This window comes from Heterodontus francisci, chromosome 19, assembly GCF_036365525.1.
Source record: "Heterodontus francisci isolate sHetFra1 chromosome 19, sHetFra1.hap1, whole genome shotgun sequence".
Taxonomy (NCBI): domain Eukaryota; kingdom Metazoa; phylum Chordata; class Chondrichthyes; order Heterodontiformes; family Heterodontidae; genus Heterodontus; species Heterodontus francisci.
The window spans coordinates 36165692-36185099 of NC_090389.1; the positions used below are offsets into that span (position 1 = coordinate 36165692).

Consider the following 19408-nt stretch of genomic DNA (forward strand, 5'->3'; position numbering starts at 1 on the left):
GATGTCCAAGGAACAGAAAGCACACTTAACCTTTAAACCCTAGTTTGAGGTTACATATTCTGTGTGGATTTTCTCATTTTTGCAGACCTGCAAATGTTGCAATAGCATTTATGTGGCTGAAATCATAACTATTTAAATACAGGATTACTAAACTTGTCTCAGATCACTAAAAGCTCCAACAAATGCAGGTAATATAATGGAATTGTGACATCATATCATCTCCAATGAATGCACGGTGCATTGATGATGGTAAACATTAAATTGTATAGATGAAAAGTGAATTAGTTTTTATCTGAATATGAATATGAATTTATATTTATATGAATATCCCAAAGTGATTCGTAGTCCTGGTGGCTTTACAGTATTCAAATTTTATTGCATTGATTAACTCAGGATCCTGAAATGACACCGACTCAACTGGTACACTATACAAGAGATTCAAACACCTGAAATGGAATGGAAGAGCAAAAGTCATGCTCACAATGTTCTCCAAGCTCAGTTATCAATCTCGTCTGTGCTACTACCAGAAGCACCAAGTGAGAGGAAGGTTCTTCTCAACAGAGAGGCAAGGAGAATCAGGACTAAGAATCGCTTTGGGATATTCATACACCTCAATGTTAGGATGCTCAAGCCTGTAAATCTAGGCTGACACTTTTGTACAGTTTTGAGGGAATGCTGCATTGCTGGAGGTGCTCTCTTTTGGATGAAATGTTATATTGAGGCTATTTAAATGTTCAGATGGGTAAAAATGATCCCATTGCACATTTTTGAAAAAAAAAATGGTGCAAGTTCATTGTGGTCCTGCACACAATAAGTTTGAAAAATATAAAGCAGGTTGGGAGGAAATGAGAAATTTTGAGCCTCCTGGGAAGTTTGAGTCTCAGATCATAACTGAATATTCGGTAGTTGTTGATTATGAATTTGATCACCTCACCCAAATTCTTTCAGCTTGTTCTCTTTTGTATGAAACCCCTTGTGAGGTTTCATTGTTGCAAATGTGAAATACAAATGTAGATTGTTGCTGTTACTTTTGAATAATTTTTTTGTCCTTGTTTTTCAGCCTGTGCCTGAAGAGTTACAAAATGGTGAAGGCTTTGGATATGTTGTTGCTTTTCGACAGCTTGGAACGACAAGTTGGATGAAGGCAGCAGTGACATCCGCAGATGCATCAAGATATGTGTTTAGAAATGAAAGTGTGCCACCTTTCTCTCCCTATGAAGTGAAAGTCGGAGTCTACAATAACAAAGGCGAAGGCCCTTACAGCCCAGTAATCACTGTATATTCAGCTGAGGAGGGTATGTAAACCAACTGTTGGTTAGTTCTCTGATTAAATCACTAATTATTGTTTCTTACTCTTTGGTTCCCCAGCCATGCCATCCAGTATTTCCACACCAAGAACATAGGTGACTTGCTGCCTCGCTTTTCTGTTATCACTGTGTAACTGGGCATCATGTGAAAGTGGCCTGGTTGTATATTTCTTGGATTTCTCAGTCACTGGGGAGTATCTAGCTTTCATAGTCCAGTTGAGATCAGAATCTGTAAAAATAAAAAATACCATACAGTAAATCTGAAAGAAAAGTAGAAAAATCTTGAAACACATGGTATCCGTGGAGAAAACAGTCAACATTTTGAGTTCTTTTACCTGTCTTCAGAACTCAGAATTCCGAAGAGGAGCAAGAGCCTGGAAAGTCTGTTCTCTCCACGGTTGCTGACTGATCTGCTGCATGTTTCACTTTTTTTTTTAAGATGTGAAACTGTGTGAACAATCACAAATACAAATCTGGCCAAAGCAATTCACTTGCCCAATGTACTCTAATATGCTGTGCTAATGTAGCCTTGACAATATTTTGTTTATAGGTATATTTTAAGTACATACTAACTTCACTCTGGGAAGGAAGAACAACCAGATATTGGCCCCATATTGCTAGCGGTGGCGAGGCCTCATGGCAGCCCCACCGCCGCTCAGTGGCGGGATCAATATTTAAATATGTAAATTTATTAAAAGTAACGAATTAAATACATACCCGTTCCCGTCATTGGTCCTGGTGCGATATTCGTTCCGGTGGCTGGCACTCCCACGCCTTCGGATACCCGGTTGGGGATCCGATGCCGGACACTGGTGGGGAGTGGGGAGCAGGTAAGTTTTCAGGGCGGGAGGTGCGGGGAGCAAAGTCAAAGGTATCTGATTCGTCTAGGGGGTGGTCGGAAGGGGTAAAGTTTAAAGTTTATGAACTTTTGGGGGGGGAAGATCAGGAGCACAAGGTAAGTTTTTTGGAGGGGGAGAGGGCAAGTAATGAATTTGATGGTCATTGGGGGGGATGGGAGAGGGTCAGGATAACTTTATTTAAATTTTTAAAGTCATATTTCTTTAAACATTTAAATTAAATGGAAGGGCTGGAAGCCTCAGCAATTTAAACGGGCCGCTGCATTTAATATCATGGCGGCTCCGCAAGGAGCGATCCGCATATGTGGACCACTTTAGTTTAGGTCCGCCGCCAATTTTGGCGGCAGACATGTAAAATTCAGCCCATCATGTGTGAGTGATTCAATTACATTTTTGTGAAAGCAATGTCAAGTTTGACAATATTTGAATTTCCACTCACAATATTGGACAAGAAAGACCATCACAATAAAGCTATTCACAAAAAAGTAGCTTCGATGTGCAGTATTTGAATTGGTAAGGGAAAACAGACCGATTTTCAGCATACAGCAGTTTTTTCATTGAATCCATAAATGCTTATTGTATGCAGAGTGGATCACAGTGAGTCATAGGAGACTGAGGCAAGTGAACATTGAGTTTAGATGACACTTAGTAAAATTACGTCTAGTTTAGCCAGTGTATATTAAATGAAAAATGAGCATGAATATGAAGGTGGCACTGTGGTCAACCTTAAAGCTGGTATTCATTTTGATAATGTTACATTTTTTCAAACTTTTAAAGTAAAAGGTTAAGTTTAAATTCTACACAAAACAGTGCAAAAAACAATGAGAAGAGTAGAAATATCAGCGGTTCGTATGATCCAGGAAAATCAACTATTCAGCTAACGGACTCATGTCTGTGTTCATACCTAATTCTAAGCATTGAGTTCATGAGGCATTTTGATATATAGCAGGTCAGTAACAGAATGAATAAATACCTATTCCTTCGAGTTAGTCAAACTGAAGAAATTCTGGTATTCACACAAACTAATGCAACAATATACACACTGTACTAAGAAGCAATTGACATCTTTAAATTTGTGATTTTTCCTTTGGTGCAACTGCATATTGATCATTACATGGGGCAGCAGATATCCAAGTGCTAAGCTATTTGATGTCACCAATCTAAAATGAAAGATGTCTCAAAGAAGTATACACTCACTTCCTTTTAGGAACTTCAGAATGGAATTCTGCAGTTCAGTTTGCAATAATAGTCTAGTGCAGCCATTCAAGATCCAACTGTTATCATCTCTTTTCTGGCACCGTGGGTTGTGGGTAGCTCTAACTGTAATGGAGGCCTGGCTCATGTTGAAATATCTGTTTATATTAAAATACTTGAAGGAGAAATTGCTCCTCAGCCATAGTGCAAAACAGGCAATAAACAAATCGGCAGCCTGTTTTACATTTCACCCAACCAGGCAGGGTGCAAGGCTGGCTGCTGATCTGTTAGTGCAGTTTTGCATTACCTCTGAAGATCAATTTCACCACTACTTTCTCCATGCAGATGTCACCAAGTATGAATTGCGAGTAAAAACTGTCAGAGATAAAAGTTATAAATATATACACCAAAAGCAAGATTCAGGGTTTAGGAATACTGACGATGTCCAATCAGTGTCAGTGTTTAGTTCCAGCAGAGGGGTTTACAAGGTCATTTGATAATTATGAAGGGATAGAACAGAATAGATAGAAACATATTGTTTCCAGTGGTTTAAAGATCTTGAACAAAAGAATATAGAGATGAGATTAAATGTAAAATATTAAAGACTTCAGTTTGTGATTGAAGCAGCGATCATGTCAATATTTCAAAATAGGGTCATTGAAGGGAAAAGGGATAACAGGATACAGAGGCAGAGCAGGCACATGATATTAGGTTGTGTAAAGGAAAGAGACCAACATGGACTAAATGGGCCAAATCTCCTCTTTTCATTTTGTAATTTCGAAGAAGGAATTTGACAGGACTGTGCATACGCTCAGGTGCATCTTGATATAACATGATAGTATGAAATGGGGAATAGCTAGTCAGAAGCCTGTTTTACATCTCTTCCAATATCCCCACTCTACTCTGACAGTAAATGTAAACTATATCACATACCATGAAATATTTGTGAGAGCAACTGATTAAGTGTTTGGCTTGAATAAGGACACTGAGGAAGAACAATTGCTGCTGCTACCATCATGTTGCAAAATAAAAGAAAAAGGCTTATTAATGTAAAATAATTCAGAACAATGTCATTTGTCTTGTTGCATTAGATTTTTGAAAATATTGTATTATAATCCCTCCAGACCTATTTATTATTTCCATCATCTGCTGGAAGGGAACAGATGCAAGGCTGACTACACTGTAAGAAGAAATGACAACAATTCCAGCTTTTTAATCATGTTGGGAATAATTGATAATTAATGATTGATAATATACCACAATATGTGCTGCAAAAGTAGCTTTCTGCAGCTATATATCATCATGCTCTTTAGTAGCATTATGGACAGGCCAGAGACATGAAAATAATACCAGTTTTTTCCTATTAAGAGTTACTGATGTTCCTTTATCAATAAGGACGGGTTTTAGAGCTATCACTTTGGAAGGCCATATTCCCACTAATGCATTGAAGGCTCAATGTCACTGACTTCATTTTCTGGAAAAACTCAAAACATTCAAAGGTCAAGAAACTTGCAATAGTCTCTTGAAGACACTTCTGCCTTTTCAACCAGATGAAGAGAGTTTAATGAATTGTATATTACTGAAGGAATGACCCTAGGTAGCTCTTAACATTTAGCATGTGTAGACACTGTGAAAGTTAATGCCCATTTACACTTCAATATTTAAATGTTAACTCTGCCCATACAAAGTCTCAAGAAAATGCACAAAATTATTTGTTATACCCTCTGAGGGACCAACATTTGAATCAAACTCCCTAGGAATCAGTGTAAGATTCATCACTGGTGACTATTAATGGTTAGAAATGAAATAAAATCCTGTTCTTTGTCTAGTCTTAATATGAGTTCAAAATGAAAACAGCCCTCAGTTTAGTTATCTCAGCTCTGCAGGATTGTGACTCATATGTACATTTAGTACGATGTTTTTTCCTTTGGTTGCGTTTGAGATCAGAATATCATGAGTGTGACTTCAATATAAAGATTTCATTTCTTGATCTCAAATCAGTGTTAGGCAGGTATTCATAGTCTGATCAAAATCCCAAATTTCTTCATTCAATTAACAGTCTTCTCTGACAGCCATAAAAATGTGAATTGTTCATTTATGATGAATTTGCTGCTTTTAATCCCCTTTCAAGTTAAAGCTAAACAGAGTTGCATTTAAAATGCTGATTGGAAAGCACTTAACTCCTTGTATAGAGATTTCTATTGCTAAATGAGCACACCCAGGCATAGGCTGGGATTTTATTCTGGTGATGGGGGTCACGACGTCTGGAAAAAGCGACACCGAATTCCCTGCGTTGTCTATTTTCTGGAAGGCCTGTCGAATCTAGTGCCAATCAGATGTTGAAGTGGACATCAGCGGGCCTTCTACAGGATCAAAGCCCCCATCACTGAAGTCCCACCCTTGGAGAGCTGCCAGCCAATCAGAGGCTGGCAACTGCAGCGCCACCGCGGAGGCAGTGGCTGCTGCTGAAGGAGCACCCAGTGGAGGCTGAGGAGTGTCGCTGGACCCAGGTCACAGGTAGGTCAGAGTGGGAGGGGATGTAGGGGAGTCACTAGCAAGGGTAAGTGGTGGTTCTCAGTGGGCCCCCCCCCCCCACCTTTCCCGATGCTGGGTCCCTCGTTCAGCCAGGAAGCAGCCCACACATTTTTTTGTGCTGTGTTTCCCAAGCAGCAACAGGGCTGCCCGCTATACGGCTAATTGCAGCTGCAGCGGGAAGAGGCCCTTAATTGGAATTATTTGCCGAGTCAAGGGTTTCAATTCAGAGGCCCTGGCCTAAATTTTGGCAGAGATGAGATGGTGGCCTGAACCCCATCCCACCCGATTTTATGCTCTGCCCACCTCCAAACGCCCCATGGAGTCATTTACAGCACAGGAGTAGGCCATTTGGCCCATCGAGTCCATGCCGGCTCTCCACAGAGCTATTTAGTCAGTCCCACTGAATCCCTGTGGCACAGCAAGTCTTTCCTTCAAGTGGCCATCCAGTTTCCTCTTGGTCATTGCTTGTGTCTTCTTCCATCACTCTTGTGAGCATCAAGTTCCAGGTCATTACCAGTCGCTGCGCAAAAAAGTTCTTCCTCATATTCCCCCTGCATCTCTTGCTCAAAACCTTCAAACTGTATCCCCTAGTCTTTGTACCATTATTTAATGGGAACAGTTTTTCCTTGTCTGATTTATCTAATCTTGTACATTTCTATTAAATTTCCCATCGATCTCCTTAATTCTAAGGCGAACAACCCCAGTTTTTCCAACCTAACCTTGTAACTAAAATCCCCCATCCCTGGAACCATTCTGGTAAATCTCATCTGCACCTTCCCAAGGACCTTCCCATTCTTCCTAAAGTGTGTTGACCAGAACTGGACACAGTAATCCGGTGGGGGCCTAACCAGAGTTTTGTAAAGCTTCAGCATAACTTCCCTGCTTTTGTACTCTGTGCTGTTCATAAAGCCCAAGATCCCATATGCTTTACAAACCACTCAATATGTTCTGCCACCATCAAAGATTGATGTACATGCTTTCCATGTCCCTCTGTTCCTGCACATTCATTAGAAATAAATAATCCTTAGGCTGAATCTCGCCAGCCCTGTGGTGGCCGGTAAAATAGTGGGGGAGCGCATCAAAACGGAACCCGATGCGTTCCTGACGTCTGCCAGTTTCTCCGGAGGCGGTTAGGTGTCGGGATTTTGAGCATGCGTAGTGGCAGTGGCCAGGGCAGTTAAGTCTGTTAAGAAGCCAATTGACTGCAATTTTAAGCAGTTTTTAATTTTACCGGGGGCACACAGGATCCATGGAGCTTCAGCAGCTCGTCATCTATGAGGAGACCAGAGCTCAATGGCAGACGAGTGGTGGCTGGAGTTGGAAACTATGGAACGAAACAGCATTTTAGAATAGGAAGGGTGAGAGGCAATAAAGCACAGGGGAGCTGCTGGAGACACTGAAAAGTGGGTGAACTAATTGGAGCCAGATTCTGGGGAAGTTCTCTCTGAGCTGCAACTCAGGCATTCTGAGTTAGAGGATTGAGAGGCTGTCAGACCTGAACACAGCAATTAGCAATAGGTCTCATGCACTCAGATTTTGACTCCTCCAGTGAGGAAGAGAATGAGAGAGAGAGACAGATGCTAGCACAGGGATCAGGGCTGCAACACCCAGAGGAGCAACAGATTTATGAGGGTGAAAGGGGCCGTGGACAAGGAGCATGGAGACATCCAAAATGCAAGGTGTGTGATGACAGAAAGCATTACCCTGCTGAAAGGGTTTACCGACGAAGACTCCGCTACATGGAGATTGGAGCTGTATGCAATGCTGCAGGAGGATTTGAGGCCATTGTGATGTGGTGGCCATTTTTTGCCTGCGACAGTGAGAGTCAATGTGGCTCTCAACTTTATGCCCCAGCATCATCCCAGGCATCCTCTGGAGACATTTGTGGGATCTCCCAGTCAGTGGCCCATCGTTGCATTGAGCTGATCACGATGCCTTGTACCAGACGGCAGACTAATACATATGTTTTTGCACAGATCAGGCCAGTCAGGTTGAGAGGGTACATGGGGTAATGGACTGCACACATGTGGCCATCAAAGTTCCCATAAAGCAGCCAGGTGCCTTAGTAAACAGGAAGGGGTTTCACTCATTGAATGGACAGCTAGCATGCAATGACCATAAAAGGATCCTGTAGGTGTATGTTTCTGGGAAGCTGTCACAACTCTTACATTCTGAGACAGTCTCAGGTGCCACAGTTTTTCAGGCCACCCGAACGACTCCTTGGATGGATACTAGGCCAAGGGCTACACTCTTACGACATGGCTCCTTACCATTGTGTGGCACCCCAAGACAGAGGTAGAGGACATCTACAACCGGTGCCACACGCCTACATGGGCAACCATTGAAAAGGCCATAGGCCTGCTGAAAATGAGGTTCCGGTGCCTGGTTTGATCTGGCGGAGCATCAAGGGTCTCATGATGACGCACCATCAAGGGTCTCATGTATCATGGTGGTATGTTGTGCTCTGCACAACTTGGCACTTCAAGAGGAGTAACCTTGGAGGATGAGGACCTCCTTCAATGCGCACCCTCCTAAGAGGAGGAGAAGGATCTGGAGGGGGTTCCAGACCAGGCGGACAGTGGCAGTGCATCCGAGGCGGTGATGCCAACGGCATGTGTACCAGGGAGATATGCGAATCACTCATGGGCACATTTCTCCTGAGCTTACCTTAAGCAACTATGTATGTGCTTCAATTATCTCCCTGAAACATCCTTGGTGGCCTTTACTTGAATACTAGGCTGATTTCTGGGATGGCAGGATTGACGTTTGAGGAGAGTTTTGAAGAATGAGAGGGAATCTCATAAAAACCTGTAAAATTCTAGCAGGACTAGATAGGCTAGATACAGGGAGGATGTTAATGGCTGGGGAGTCCAGAGCCAGAGGTCACAGTCTCAGGATATGGGGTATGCCATTTAAAACCGAGATGAGGAGAAATTTCTTCACTCAAAGGGTGGTGAACCTGTGGATTTCTTTACCACAGAAGGCAGTGGAGGCCAAGTCATTAAATATATTCAAGAAGGAGATAGATATATTTCTTAATGCCAAAGGGATCAAGGGATATGGGGAGAAAGCGGAAACAGGGTACTGAATTAGATGATCAGCCATGATCTTTTTTGAATGGCAGAGCAGGCCTGAAGGGCCGAATGGCCTACTGCTGCTCCTATTTTCTATGTTTCTGTAGCCTTACCGTCTCAGTTAATCTGTCATGACAGGACACCAAGGCGTTCACTCACCATTGCCTTCATGCTGTGCAGACCTTCTCATTAGCTCCTTCTCAAGAGATCACGAATTGGTGACGGCCCAGTGGTGCAAAAATGAACACTTGAGACCTTTGCTGAAGAAAAACATCACCTATGATTTAACACCTTGAGCAAAATCTTTTCTTTTACACAATTAGCTATCACCTGGCAAGACCCAAGTGCAACTAGATGGTTTTATCTGAATGCTTGTGCGTGCTCCTACATTTGCTGTCCCAGCACATGCAGCTAAAGTGGAGACAGGCTGCTTGCGTTTCTGCTCCAGTGCATTAGATGACTGCAGCAGACGTTCTCTGGGTGACTGAAGCTTTCAGGGCCCTGTCACCTGGGAAGCCACTTGTATAAATGCAGGATCCGCCTCTGTCATCGCAGCTTCATGAAGCGTGGGTATCACCATCAAAGGGGCTGAAGAGCCACCATCGGTGCCAGGAGCGCTCTGGGAAAAGGCCCCAGGGGCTTCAGGCAGCTGCTTCTGTACCCTTTCAAGACCTGCCTTTGGTTCCCTGCAAGCCTGGAGTGCTTGAGTCCCTGGCGAGGGGTCCATGCATCTTAGGCTCATCTTGCCCACCCATCGTTCCATAGAACCCATGGATGAGGCAATGGTATGCAGGTCAGCACATACTTCCTGCATCCACTGTGTGGTTTCCTGTATGTGGCTCTCCATTAGGGTCACCACTCAATGCGCTCGTAAGCCAGAGACATGGCGCCACTCATGGCATGGATGGACTCCTCCATCATACACGCATGGGAGCGAACAGCCTCTGGGAACTCCAACAGTTTTCCGCACAGTTCACACTGCAGCTCCAGCATCTGTCACTTTGATGATGACTCCTGAGGCTTGCCATCTTATTGAAGCTGAGCACCACTGGATCTCCTCAGTTCTTTGATGGGAGTGGACTCAGCTGTCACTACCTCCATCAGCTGCTCGCAAGTTTCTGTAGCCGCTGTCCAGCTGATGCCATCCTTTCTAACTGTGCACTATTACCCACCAACGTGCAAGTATCTGTGCTGGTGGAGAGTGCGCTTGAATGATGTGGCGATGTCTCCTCAGATGGTTGCTCCTCCTCTGAGATCTCAAGTGGCTGCTGCACCCTTGGTGTTGTCTCCCTTTCAGGTCAGGTAGTAGATGAGACAAGAGTGATGTTAGGGCGCGGTGCTTTCCACCAATTCCTGCATGTCATGCATCTGGAGCTTCATGTGTTCATCACCTGCCACAGATGCACCATAGGTAGTGTGCGTCATAAGGTTTAATGGAGGCTTCCATGAAGCAACTCACTCTCGGTGGCCTCCACATCAACATCACCCTCAGCGACAGGCTGCCCTGCTGCGACCCGTCCAAGCTCCAAAACTGCCTCCTCCATTGGTGTCAATACCTCTAGCAGTGGCTCCAGTTCATCTCCACTTTCTGACGTTGTGAGCCCACTTCTCCTGCAAACACAAACATAGACTTTGTCTCTGGTCTTTGTGCCAGTTTCCAGTTCCAGCGTGTTGTGCTATTGCATTGATGCACCAATAAGGTACCAAACAATCTGTAGTTGCATGCTTATGAAACTGTCGGTTCTTTATTATAAAGTAGCACATTTACAAGAGAGTTCTATCATACACGTGTGACTTGGGGTCTTGCACAACTCCAACTAACTGATCACATGCTGGATTGACATCACTTCCTGTGATAATGTGTGGAGTACTTAGACATTTAAAGTGGTATAACAATACAGCATTGTGCCATTGGGAGGCCGACTGCTATGAGCCACTGAGTATTGACAATGCAGCAAACAACACAGACTGACCAGGGAGCTCTCGTGAGACAACTGTGCATCTCTCTATTAATGCTGGTGTCTGGTAATGCCTGATGCCAGGGTCCTCAACTTTGCCTCACATTGCATCGGCGCCTTTTGTGACATCCAGGGTTGCAAGCTTGGTATAACGAGGTCCACTCACCTTGCCAGATATCAACAGGTCATTGAGTCACTTGCGGCACTGCAACCATGTCCATGCTACCATCCTGGGGCTGCTGACTTCATTTGCGACCTCAAGCCACACCGTCTCCGTGAGGCTTGCTGGTCTCTTCCACCATCAAGTTGGAAATGCACCTCCTGCCTTTCCTTTGCTGCCTGGAGGCATCACTGAACCTGGGCACCATTCTGCCTCTAACTGCAGCCATTGTTTGCATTCGACCCTTACTTCCTCTTCCTTCTAGGTGCCTCTTTTGTTGATGCCGTTAACCCAAGTGCAGCTGTCCCTTTGAATGTGGTGGCAGCAGGTCAGCAGTCGCGACTTCCTCCTGCCCGCCCCCTTCATTATTGGCCAGCTCCCACTCCTGCCAGCTATTAATTAAACATGAGTGGCAAAACCCTGTCCGATTTGGGCCCCGAGTAGGTAAATCCTCCCATTTGGTAAAATTCAACTTATTAAGTCTGATTTAGATTGCTGGAAGTTTCTATTTAATGTTTGACAACATCTGTAGCATGACAACAATAAGGTTTACATGGAGCATTTATTAACACTTACTGCCACAATTGGAAAAAAAATGATAAAACAGTTATGCTGTTAATGGTTTCTGATGGGAAAGAAAATTAACAATATATATTTATTGATATACCTTGGTAAATGAAGTATAATAGTGTTTTAATGGCGTACTAATTGATGTTGAAAGGCATATGGAACTGTCGGTATTAAAGGACCTCTTTTTTTTTTGCAAGGTTGCATTGGTGTTTCTGGCTTTCATGCTGTAACAAGAAATTGGTCCAAATCTGATTTTGTCTCAGTAACAGTACGATTCATCTAGAAAATAATTCAAAGGATTTCACATGCAAAATTAAAGCCCCGCATGCTTCAAAATTCTCCAGTTATTGGATTATCTGCAAAATTCAGATTTGCTATTTAACTGGTGTGAACCCTTGTCAGCTTTTAAAATGTCTTAATTTTAAGCATTAACATTTTCATACATTCTGGAGGGAAAAAATGAATTATTAACCTCACATTTCCTTTGCACCAGCATCGAGCTGCATCACAGAATCATAGTGCAAGCAACTGAAAATGGCGGTCGTTATTTGTTTCTTGTTCAAATTTAATTATATCACCATGCAACTTTGATAAACTAAATTACGCTAATGTAACTAAGTGTTATAATTTAGATCATCTGGTGGTATCACTGTGACTTATAGTTGGGGATTTGACATCTTTCATAGTAATATGGGATATATTTTCGAAGAAAGTACAAGCCTGTACAGTGTCCCTTTCCAGTGATTTCTGAATGCTTGTTAAACAATAATGGCCTTAATGATAGTCATTCATTCTTGTCACCTTTGTTACTAATTAAGAGGTGTTGTATTGTTAATTCTGTGTTGCTAAGCAAGTAACTTATTATCTAATTCTGATTAGTTTCTGACTTACAATATCCTAACAGAGCAATAAGTGGTGTGAGAAAAAGACAGCCTCTTATGAAAATTATTTAAATTAAACCCAACTGTTTCGTATTATTTTTGGTATAATGCTTTGCTGATGTTAATTAGCACAATTGAACAATAAGGGCAGTTATTATTTACAGACATTAAATTGCACTGGTAATTTTCAGTCCTAAAGATACAGGGTAAATGTGTGCTATGCCCACTGCCATCATAAATGAGACAACAATTAGTCCTGAATCACTTTCACATTTCATGTTGCTGCCAGATTATTGCCCACAGCCTGGGTTTATGCATCTGCACACTCCAGTTCACAACATTCCTGTCAATTAAAATTAGATAGGTGAACGGAGCAGATCATTGGCTGACGAGTCCTCAAGTGGAAAAACCCGAGCCCACATGTTTAACTTGTTTCTTAAAATTTTTATTGAGCAGCTTGTTATAAAAACTAATCAGTCAGTTCCAGTTGAAAAGAATTGTCAGCCCCATTAGTTCACCTCAGCTGATTGAAAACGGTCAGTGTGTGCTGCACTAATTCTGGTGACAGTACTGTATAATACTGGATTCACACTGTTTTAGACAGTTGATGTGCAGAAAGAACTGCCAGAACAATCAAGGTAGTTCCCATAATAATCTTGAGTAAAGCTGGCCTTACACTATACTTGTTGGTGTTTACTGGCAGCATTTTACAAGTAAAACAACACTGCCCACTTGCATCACAAGTCCAAGCATATGGACTCCAACACACATTTCCTGTTGTTTGCTGCCCTCCAACTATCAGTGAGATTTTTACTGCTTAAAAAAACTAATGAAATAGTCACCAGTTTCCAATCAGTGTCATCTCAAGGTACAAATCAACAGTCCATTTATATTACAGAGTTCACTCAGTACAGTTGGAGGAAACCCTGTAAAGTAAATAAAGCAACACCATTGCCGTCAAAGGCGGCATGATTACCCTTTTGCTTTTCCTCAGTACATCCGACCTGTGAGTTCTGTCAGTGGCAAATGTAAACAGTGACCCTCCACAGAATGTAAGATCACATCCGTTAATTTGTGTTGGCCATAGTCAGGTTGAACTTGTAAATCACTTATATAGGCTTGCACTGTTTTTTTCATGCAGTGCCTCAGCCAAGTGGATATTAGTCTGGGAGCTTGGACAGTGAGCATCAATGGGTTAATCAAATGTAAGGAGTAGCACAGCCAAGCTTGATCCTACCCTCACCTGACAACCACACACATGAACTACGAGCAGGTGTTGCTGTATAGTGATCAGGGCCACAAACTCTGGTTATTTTTTTGTCTCTCTAATCCAGGATGCTTAGCACCCCGACCACTGCCTAGCTATGATTGGTAAATTGCACACAGAACGAGGATCAAAACCTGGATCTTCCTGGTCTGTATGGTTTTGCGCTCCCTTTTTTAACCAGCAAACCTATTGGAGAAGCACCAATAAGACCTCACACTAACAGAATTACAGTATATTTTGATGCTACCAACCTCAGCAGTGGTACTAAAAGATTCAGCATAAAGACTGCATAAATGCGACTTTGATAAGTAAAGGCAGATGACACACAATGTACGACATGGAGTGAGTACTTTAGAGTGTTTAAAAGTATGGTTTTTCATATGATAGGTTCTCCTAAAGGGTTGCTTTAGGCTTATATTTCTAGGACTATGTAAATTCTTTTATTTGCAAATAGGAAATTCTTGATTATAAGCAAGAAATTCCTAATGCTACTACCACTTCAGATTTGTGTGCCCAGAGCCGACTGTCAAGTTTGTTGTGCAAGGCAGTGCAATGAGTTTTTAATGACTTACATTCTTGCTAATGTCACTTTGATGGATTGAATGTTAGCTCCTCACATGCATCTGCAGCCTGGTGCTTTACTTAAGGTAGTCTGTCTGTAGGTCTTACTGCACCCTAAATACACAGGGGCATCATCAATCTGTTATTTCTGGCTAGCTGCTATAGCTCTTCCTAGATTATGTCAGGTATTTCCAGGCTGTGCTGTGCTTTGGCAGACTATTCTTCAAGCTTCCCTTTTCTATTCAGCTTCAGGTTTATTGTTTGGTTTCATAGTCTGATGTCCTTCATTTTGTACACATAACCTAGCCAACTGCATTGCCTTTGCTTCATAAGTTGACTTACTGTTGTTGGTTTTCATTTTTCTGAATATAAAAAGGTTAAATTCAAACTGCTGCTAAATTCATTAAAGTATACCACTGAACACCCTGCTAATTTTGCAACAATAATGGAGAAAATATTGTCTGCTTCAAATGACAGTTGTGCTATTAGCCCTTATAATTAGGCAACATAAGAACATAGGAGCAGGAATAGGCCATTCAGCCCATTGAGCCTGCCCACCATTCAATATGATCATGGCTGATCATCTACTTCAATGCCTTTTTCCCACACTATCCTCATATCCTCTTATATTAGTTGTATTTAGAAATCTGTCAATCTCTGCTTTAAACATACTCAATGACTGAGCTTCCACAGCCCTCTGGGGTAGAGAATTCCAAAGATTCACAAAGATTCTGAGTCAAGATATTTCTCCTCATCTCGGTCCTAAGTGGCTTCCCCCTTATTTTGAAATTATGTCCCCGGTTCTAGACTCCCCAACCATGGGAAACATCTTAGCTGCATCTACCCTGTCTATCCCTTTAAGTATTTTGTAGGTTTCAATTAAATCACCTCTCATTCTTCGAAACTCTAGAGAATACAGGCTCAGTTTCTTTAATCTCTCTTCAGAGGACAGTTCCACCATCCCGGGAACAAGTCTGGTGAACCTTCGTTGCACTCCCTCTATGGCAATAATATCCTTCCTAAGGTAAGGGGACCAAAACTGCACAAAGTACTCCAAGTGCAGTCTAACCAAGGTTCTATACAATTGAAGCAAGACTTTGCTACTCCTGTACTCAAATCCTCTTGCGATAAAGGCTAACATACCATTAGCCTTCCTACTTGCTTGCTGCACCTGCATGTTAGCTTTCAGTGACTTATTGATAAAGACACCCAGGTCTCTTTGCACATCTACACCTTCTAATCTTTTACCATTTAAGAAATTCTCTGCACATCTGTTCTTCCTACCAAAATGGGTAACCTCACATTTTTCCACATTATATTCCATCTGCCATGTTCTTGCCCACTCACTAAGTCTGTCCAAATCCCCTTGAAGCCACTTTGCATCTTCCTCACAACACACATTCCCACCTAGTTGTGTGTCATCCGCGAACTTGAAAATACTACATTTGGTCCCCACATCCAAATCATTGATTTATATTGTGAACAGCTGGGGCCCAAGCACTGATCCCTATGGTACCCCACTAATTACAGTCTGCCAACACGAGAATGACCCTTTTATTCCTACTCTTTGCTTTCTGCCTATTAACCAATCCTTAATCCATGCCAGTATATTACCTCTGATCCCATGTGCTTTAATTTTGTTAACCAACCTCCTGTGGAGGACTTTATCAAAAGCCTTCTGAAAATCCACGTCCATCGACTCCCCTTTATCAATTCGGTTAGTAACATCCTCAAAAAAACTCCAACAGGTTTGTCAAACATGATTTCCCATTCATAAATCCGTGTTGACTATGCCCAATCAGATCATTATTATCCAAGTGTCCATTTATTACATCCTTTAGAATAGATTCCAGCATTTTCCCAATGACCGATGTAAGGCTAACAGGTCTGTAATTCCCTGTTTTCTCTCTCCCTCCCTTCTTAAATAGTGGGGTGAGATTTGCAACCTTCCAATCTGCAGGAACTGCTCCAGAATCTATAGAATTTTGGAAGATGATCACCAATGTATCCACTATCTCCATAGCTACCTCTTCCAACACTCTGGGATGTAGAATATCAGGTCTTGGCAACCTTCAGCCCCATTAATTTCTGCAATACAACCTTCTTACTAATACTAATTTCCTTCAATTCCTCATTCCCCCGAATCCCTTGGATGTCTAATTCTGGGAAATTTCTTGTATCTTCCTCAGTGAAGAGAGACACAAAGTAATCATTTAGCTTCTCTGCCATTTCTCTATTCCCCATTATAAATTCTCCTGACTCTGCCTGTAATGGACCACATTTGTCTTAGCCAAACATTTCCTTTTTACGTACCTGTAGAAGCTTTTACAGTCTGATTTTATGTTTTTTGCTAGCTTGCATTCATATTCTTTTCTCCCTTTCTTTATCAGTTTCTTAGTCCTCTTTTGCTGTATTCTAAAATCCTCCCAATCCTCAGGTTTACTACTATTTCTCATTACATTTTGGTACATTTTGTGCTACTTTAGAGTAAATGAGCAGCATAAATCAGCAACCAGCAGAAACCCTAAACAAATGAGAAGAGAAATTCTCATTGGCAAAGTGCACATATAAACACTTGATGTGCTCATGTGTTTGTGTGCGGCTATTTTTCTATCTTAAATATTTAATAATTTTCTAAAATAATTTGAGGGCGTTAAACATTCACAGGGACATCATATCTATCTGGATTATATGGATAAGCTAGTTCTGTTCAAAAATAGTATATCGAAGTATTTACCTCAATGCCAGACAATAGATTTGAAACTATAAAATGAACTGATGCATTGACCTCAGACACCCTATGCTGCAAAACAAGATGGAGTAAGAGGTCAAGTGACCTCTATTGCAAATACACATGGTAACTGCTGGAACTCTGAACCAATCATGATGTCTGGTCAAGTGTTGAAGAAAGTTTATATTTATTTTAAATGTAGAGATATTTTATAAAAGATGAGCAATTAATCTGTTTCGATAAGCATGGTCAATGTGATTTCCTGGACTGGTTTCAATTGCCTGTGGAGATCAGAGATGAATTTTCCAGATTTTTTTTTTAAATTCATTCATGGGATGTAGGTGTTGCTGGCCAGGCCAGCATTTATTGCCCATCCCTAATTGCCCTTGAGAAGGTGGCGGTGAGCTGCCTTCTTGAACCGCTGCAATCCATGTGGGGTAGGTACACCCACAGTGCTAGCGGTTAGATACAACTGAGTGGCTTGCTAGGCCATTTCAGGGGGCATTTAAGAGTCAACCACATTGCTGTGGGTCTGGAGTCACATGTAGGCCAGGAGATTTCCTTCCCTAAAGGACATTAGTGAACCAGATGGGTTTTTACAACAATCGACAATGGTTTCATGGCCATCATTAGACTAGCTTTTAATTCCAGATTTATTAATTGAATTCAAATTCCACCTTCTGCTCTGGTGGGATTTGAACCCATGTCCCCAGAGCAATACCCTGGGTCTCTGGGTTACTAGTCCAGTGACAATACCTCTACACCACCGCCTCCCTTTTGGTCTTGGGTAATTGTTCTGGGGTTATTTTGCATATGCCATGGCTGATGCGGGGGCAGGAAGTATCTGGTCATGGTGCTCCAGGCATCATGAAAGTGGAGACAGGCCTGATGGACTATCTGGTCTTTTTTCTGCCAGTTTGTTTTGTATCTTGGTATTTTGTGATGTATTTCTGTTCTACTCTTTCTGGAAGTTGCTCCCCAGATTAAATCCCTGAAAGTTGCTCCCCAGGTTAATAGGGCTGTTAAGAAGGCATATGGTGTGTTAGCTTTTATTAGTAGGGGGATCGAGTTTCGGAGCCACGAGGTCATGATGCAGCTGTACAAAACTCTGGTGAGGCCGCACCTTGAGTATTGCGTGCAGTTCTGGTCACCGCATTATAGGAAGGATGTGGAAGCTTTGGAAAGGGTGCAGAGGAGATTTACTAGGATGTTGCCTGGGATGGAAGGAAGGTCTTACGAGGAAAGGCTGAGGGACTTGGGGTTGTTTTCGTTAGAGAGAAGGAGGAGGAGAGGTGACTTAATAGAGACATACAAGATAATCAGAGGGTTAGATAGGGTGGATAGTGAGAGTCTTTTTCCTCGGATGATGATGGCAAACACGAGAGGACATAGCTTTAAGTTGAGGGGTGAAAGATATAGGACAGATGTCAGAGGTAGTTTCTTTACGCAGAGAGTAGTAGGGGCGTGGAACGCCCTGCCTGCAACAGTAGTAGACTCGCCAACTTTAAGGGCATTGAAGTGGTCATTGGATAGACATATGGATGAAAATGGAATAGTGTAGGTCAGATGGTCGGCGCAACATCGAGGGCCGAAGGGCCTGTACTGCGCTGTAATGTTCTAATGTTCTAATGAATACTCTGGCAAAGCTGCCGTGCCTAGATCTCATTTCCTTAGCGTATGATCATTAAAAGGTGACTTGCCTGTGCTAAGAAATTCAATAAAATAATTAAGTTGAATGCAATTGCATTAATGTAATATTTATTACTGTATCTTAAAATAAATCCTGGTATTTAATGTAATAGCTATCGCAAGCTTAAATAAATCATATGTTGCTTACAAATTCTGAAGCTCCTCTCTATTTATAGCAGCTAAATATAACAATTCCAGAAGCTTCAATAAATTACAAACTTGCAACAGATAAACAGCTGAATATATTTAGCAGATTTGTGACATGGTATTTCTCTTGCAGCGGGAAGAACTGAACTTAATAGTTAAAATAAAAACAGGGCTAGAAATACTCAGCTGGTCTGCCAGCATCTGTGCAGCAAGAAACACAGTTAACGTTTCAGGTCTGTGACGTTTCACTTTCACTTGCTCAAACCTATTACATTTATAACCTTTTCCATTTCTAATGAAAGGTCACAGACCTGAAACGTTAACTCTGTTTCATTCATTCACAACATGTGGACATCGCTTGCAAGGCCAGCATTTATTAATTGCCCTTGAAAAGATGATGATGAACTACCTTCTTGAACGGTTGCAGTCTGTGTGTGAAGGTACTCCCACAGTACTGTTTAGTAGAAAGTTCTGGAA

General features: G+C 42.0%; 1 protein-coding gene across 5 annotated transcripts in view; it reads left to right on the top strand.

The window, feature by feature from the left end:
* Positions 1–19408, top strand: part of LOC137380015 (contactin-4-like) — a 1659092-nt gene that overhangs the window by 1508060 nt on the left and 131624 nt on the right. For all 5 annotated transcript variants that reach the window (XM_068051491.1, XM_068051492.1, XM_068051493.1 and 2 more), the window contains one exon: positions 1061–1295. In XM_068051491.1, the coding sequence (XP_067907592.1) occupies positions 1061–1295 (235 nt within the window). The remainder of the gene's footprint in view (positions 1–1060; positions 1296–19408) is intronic.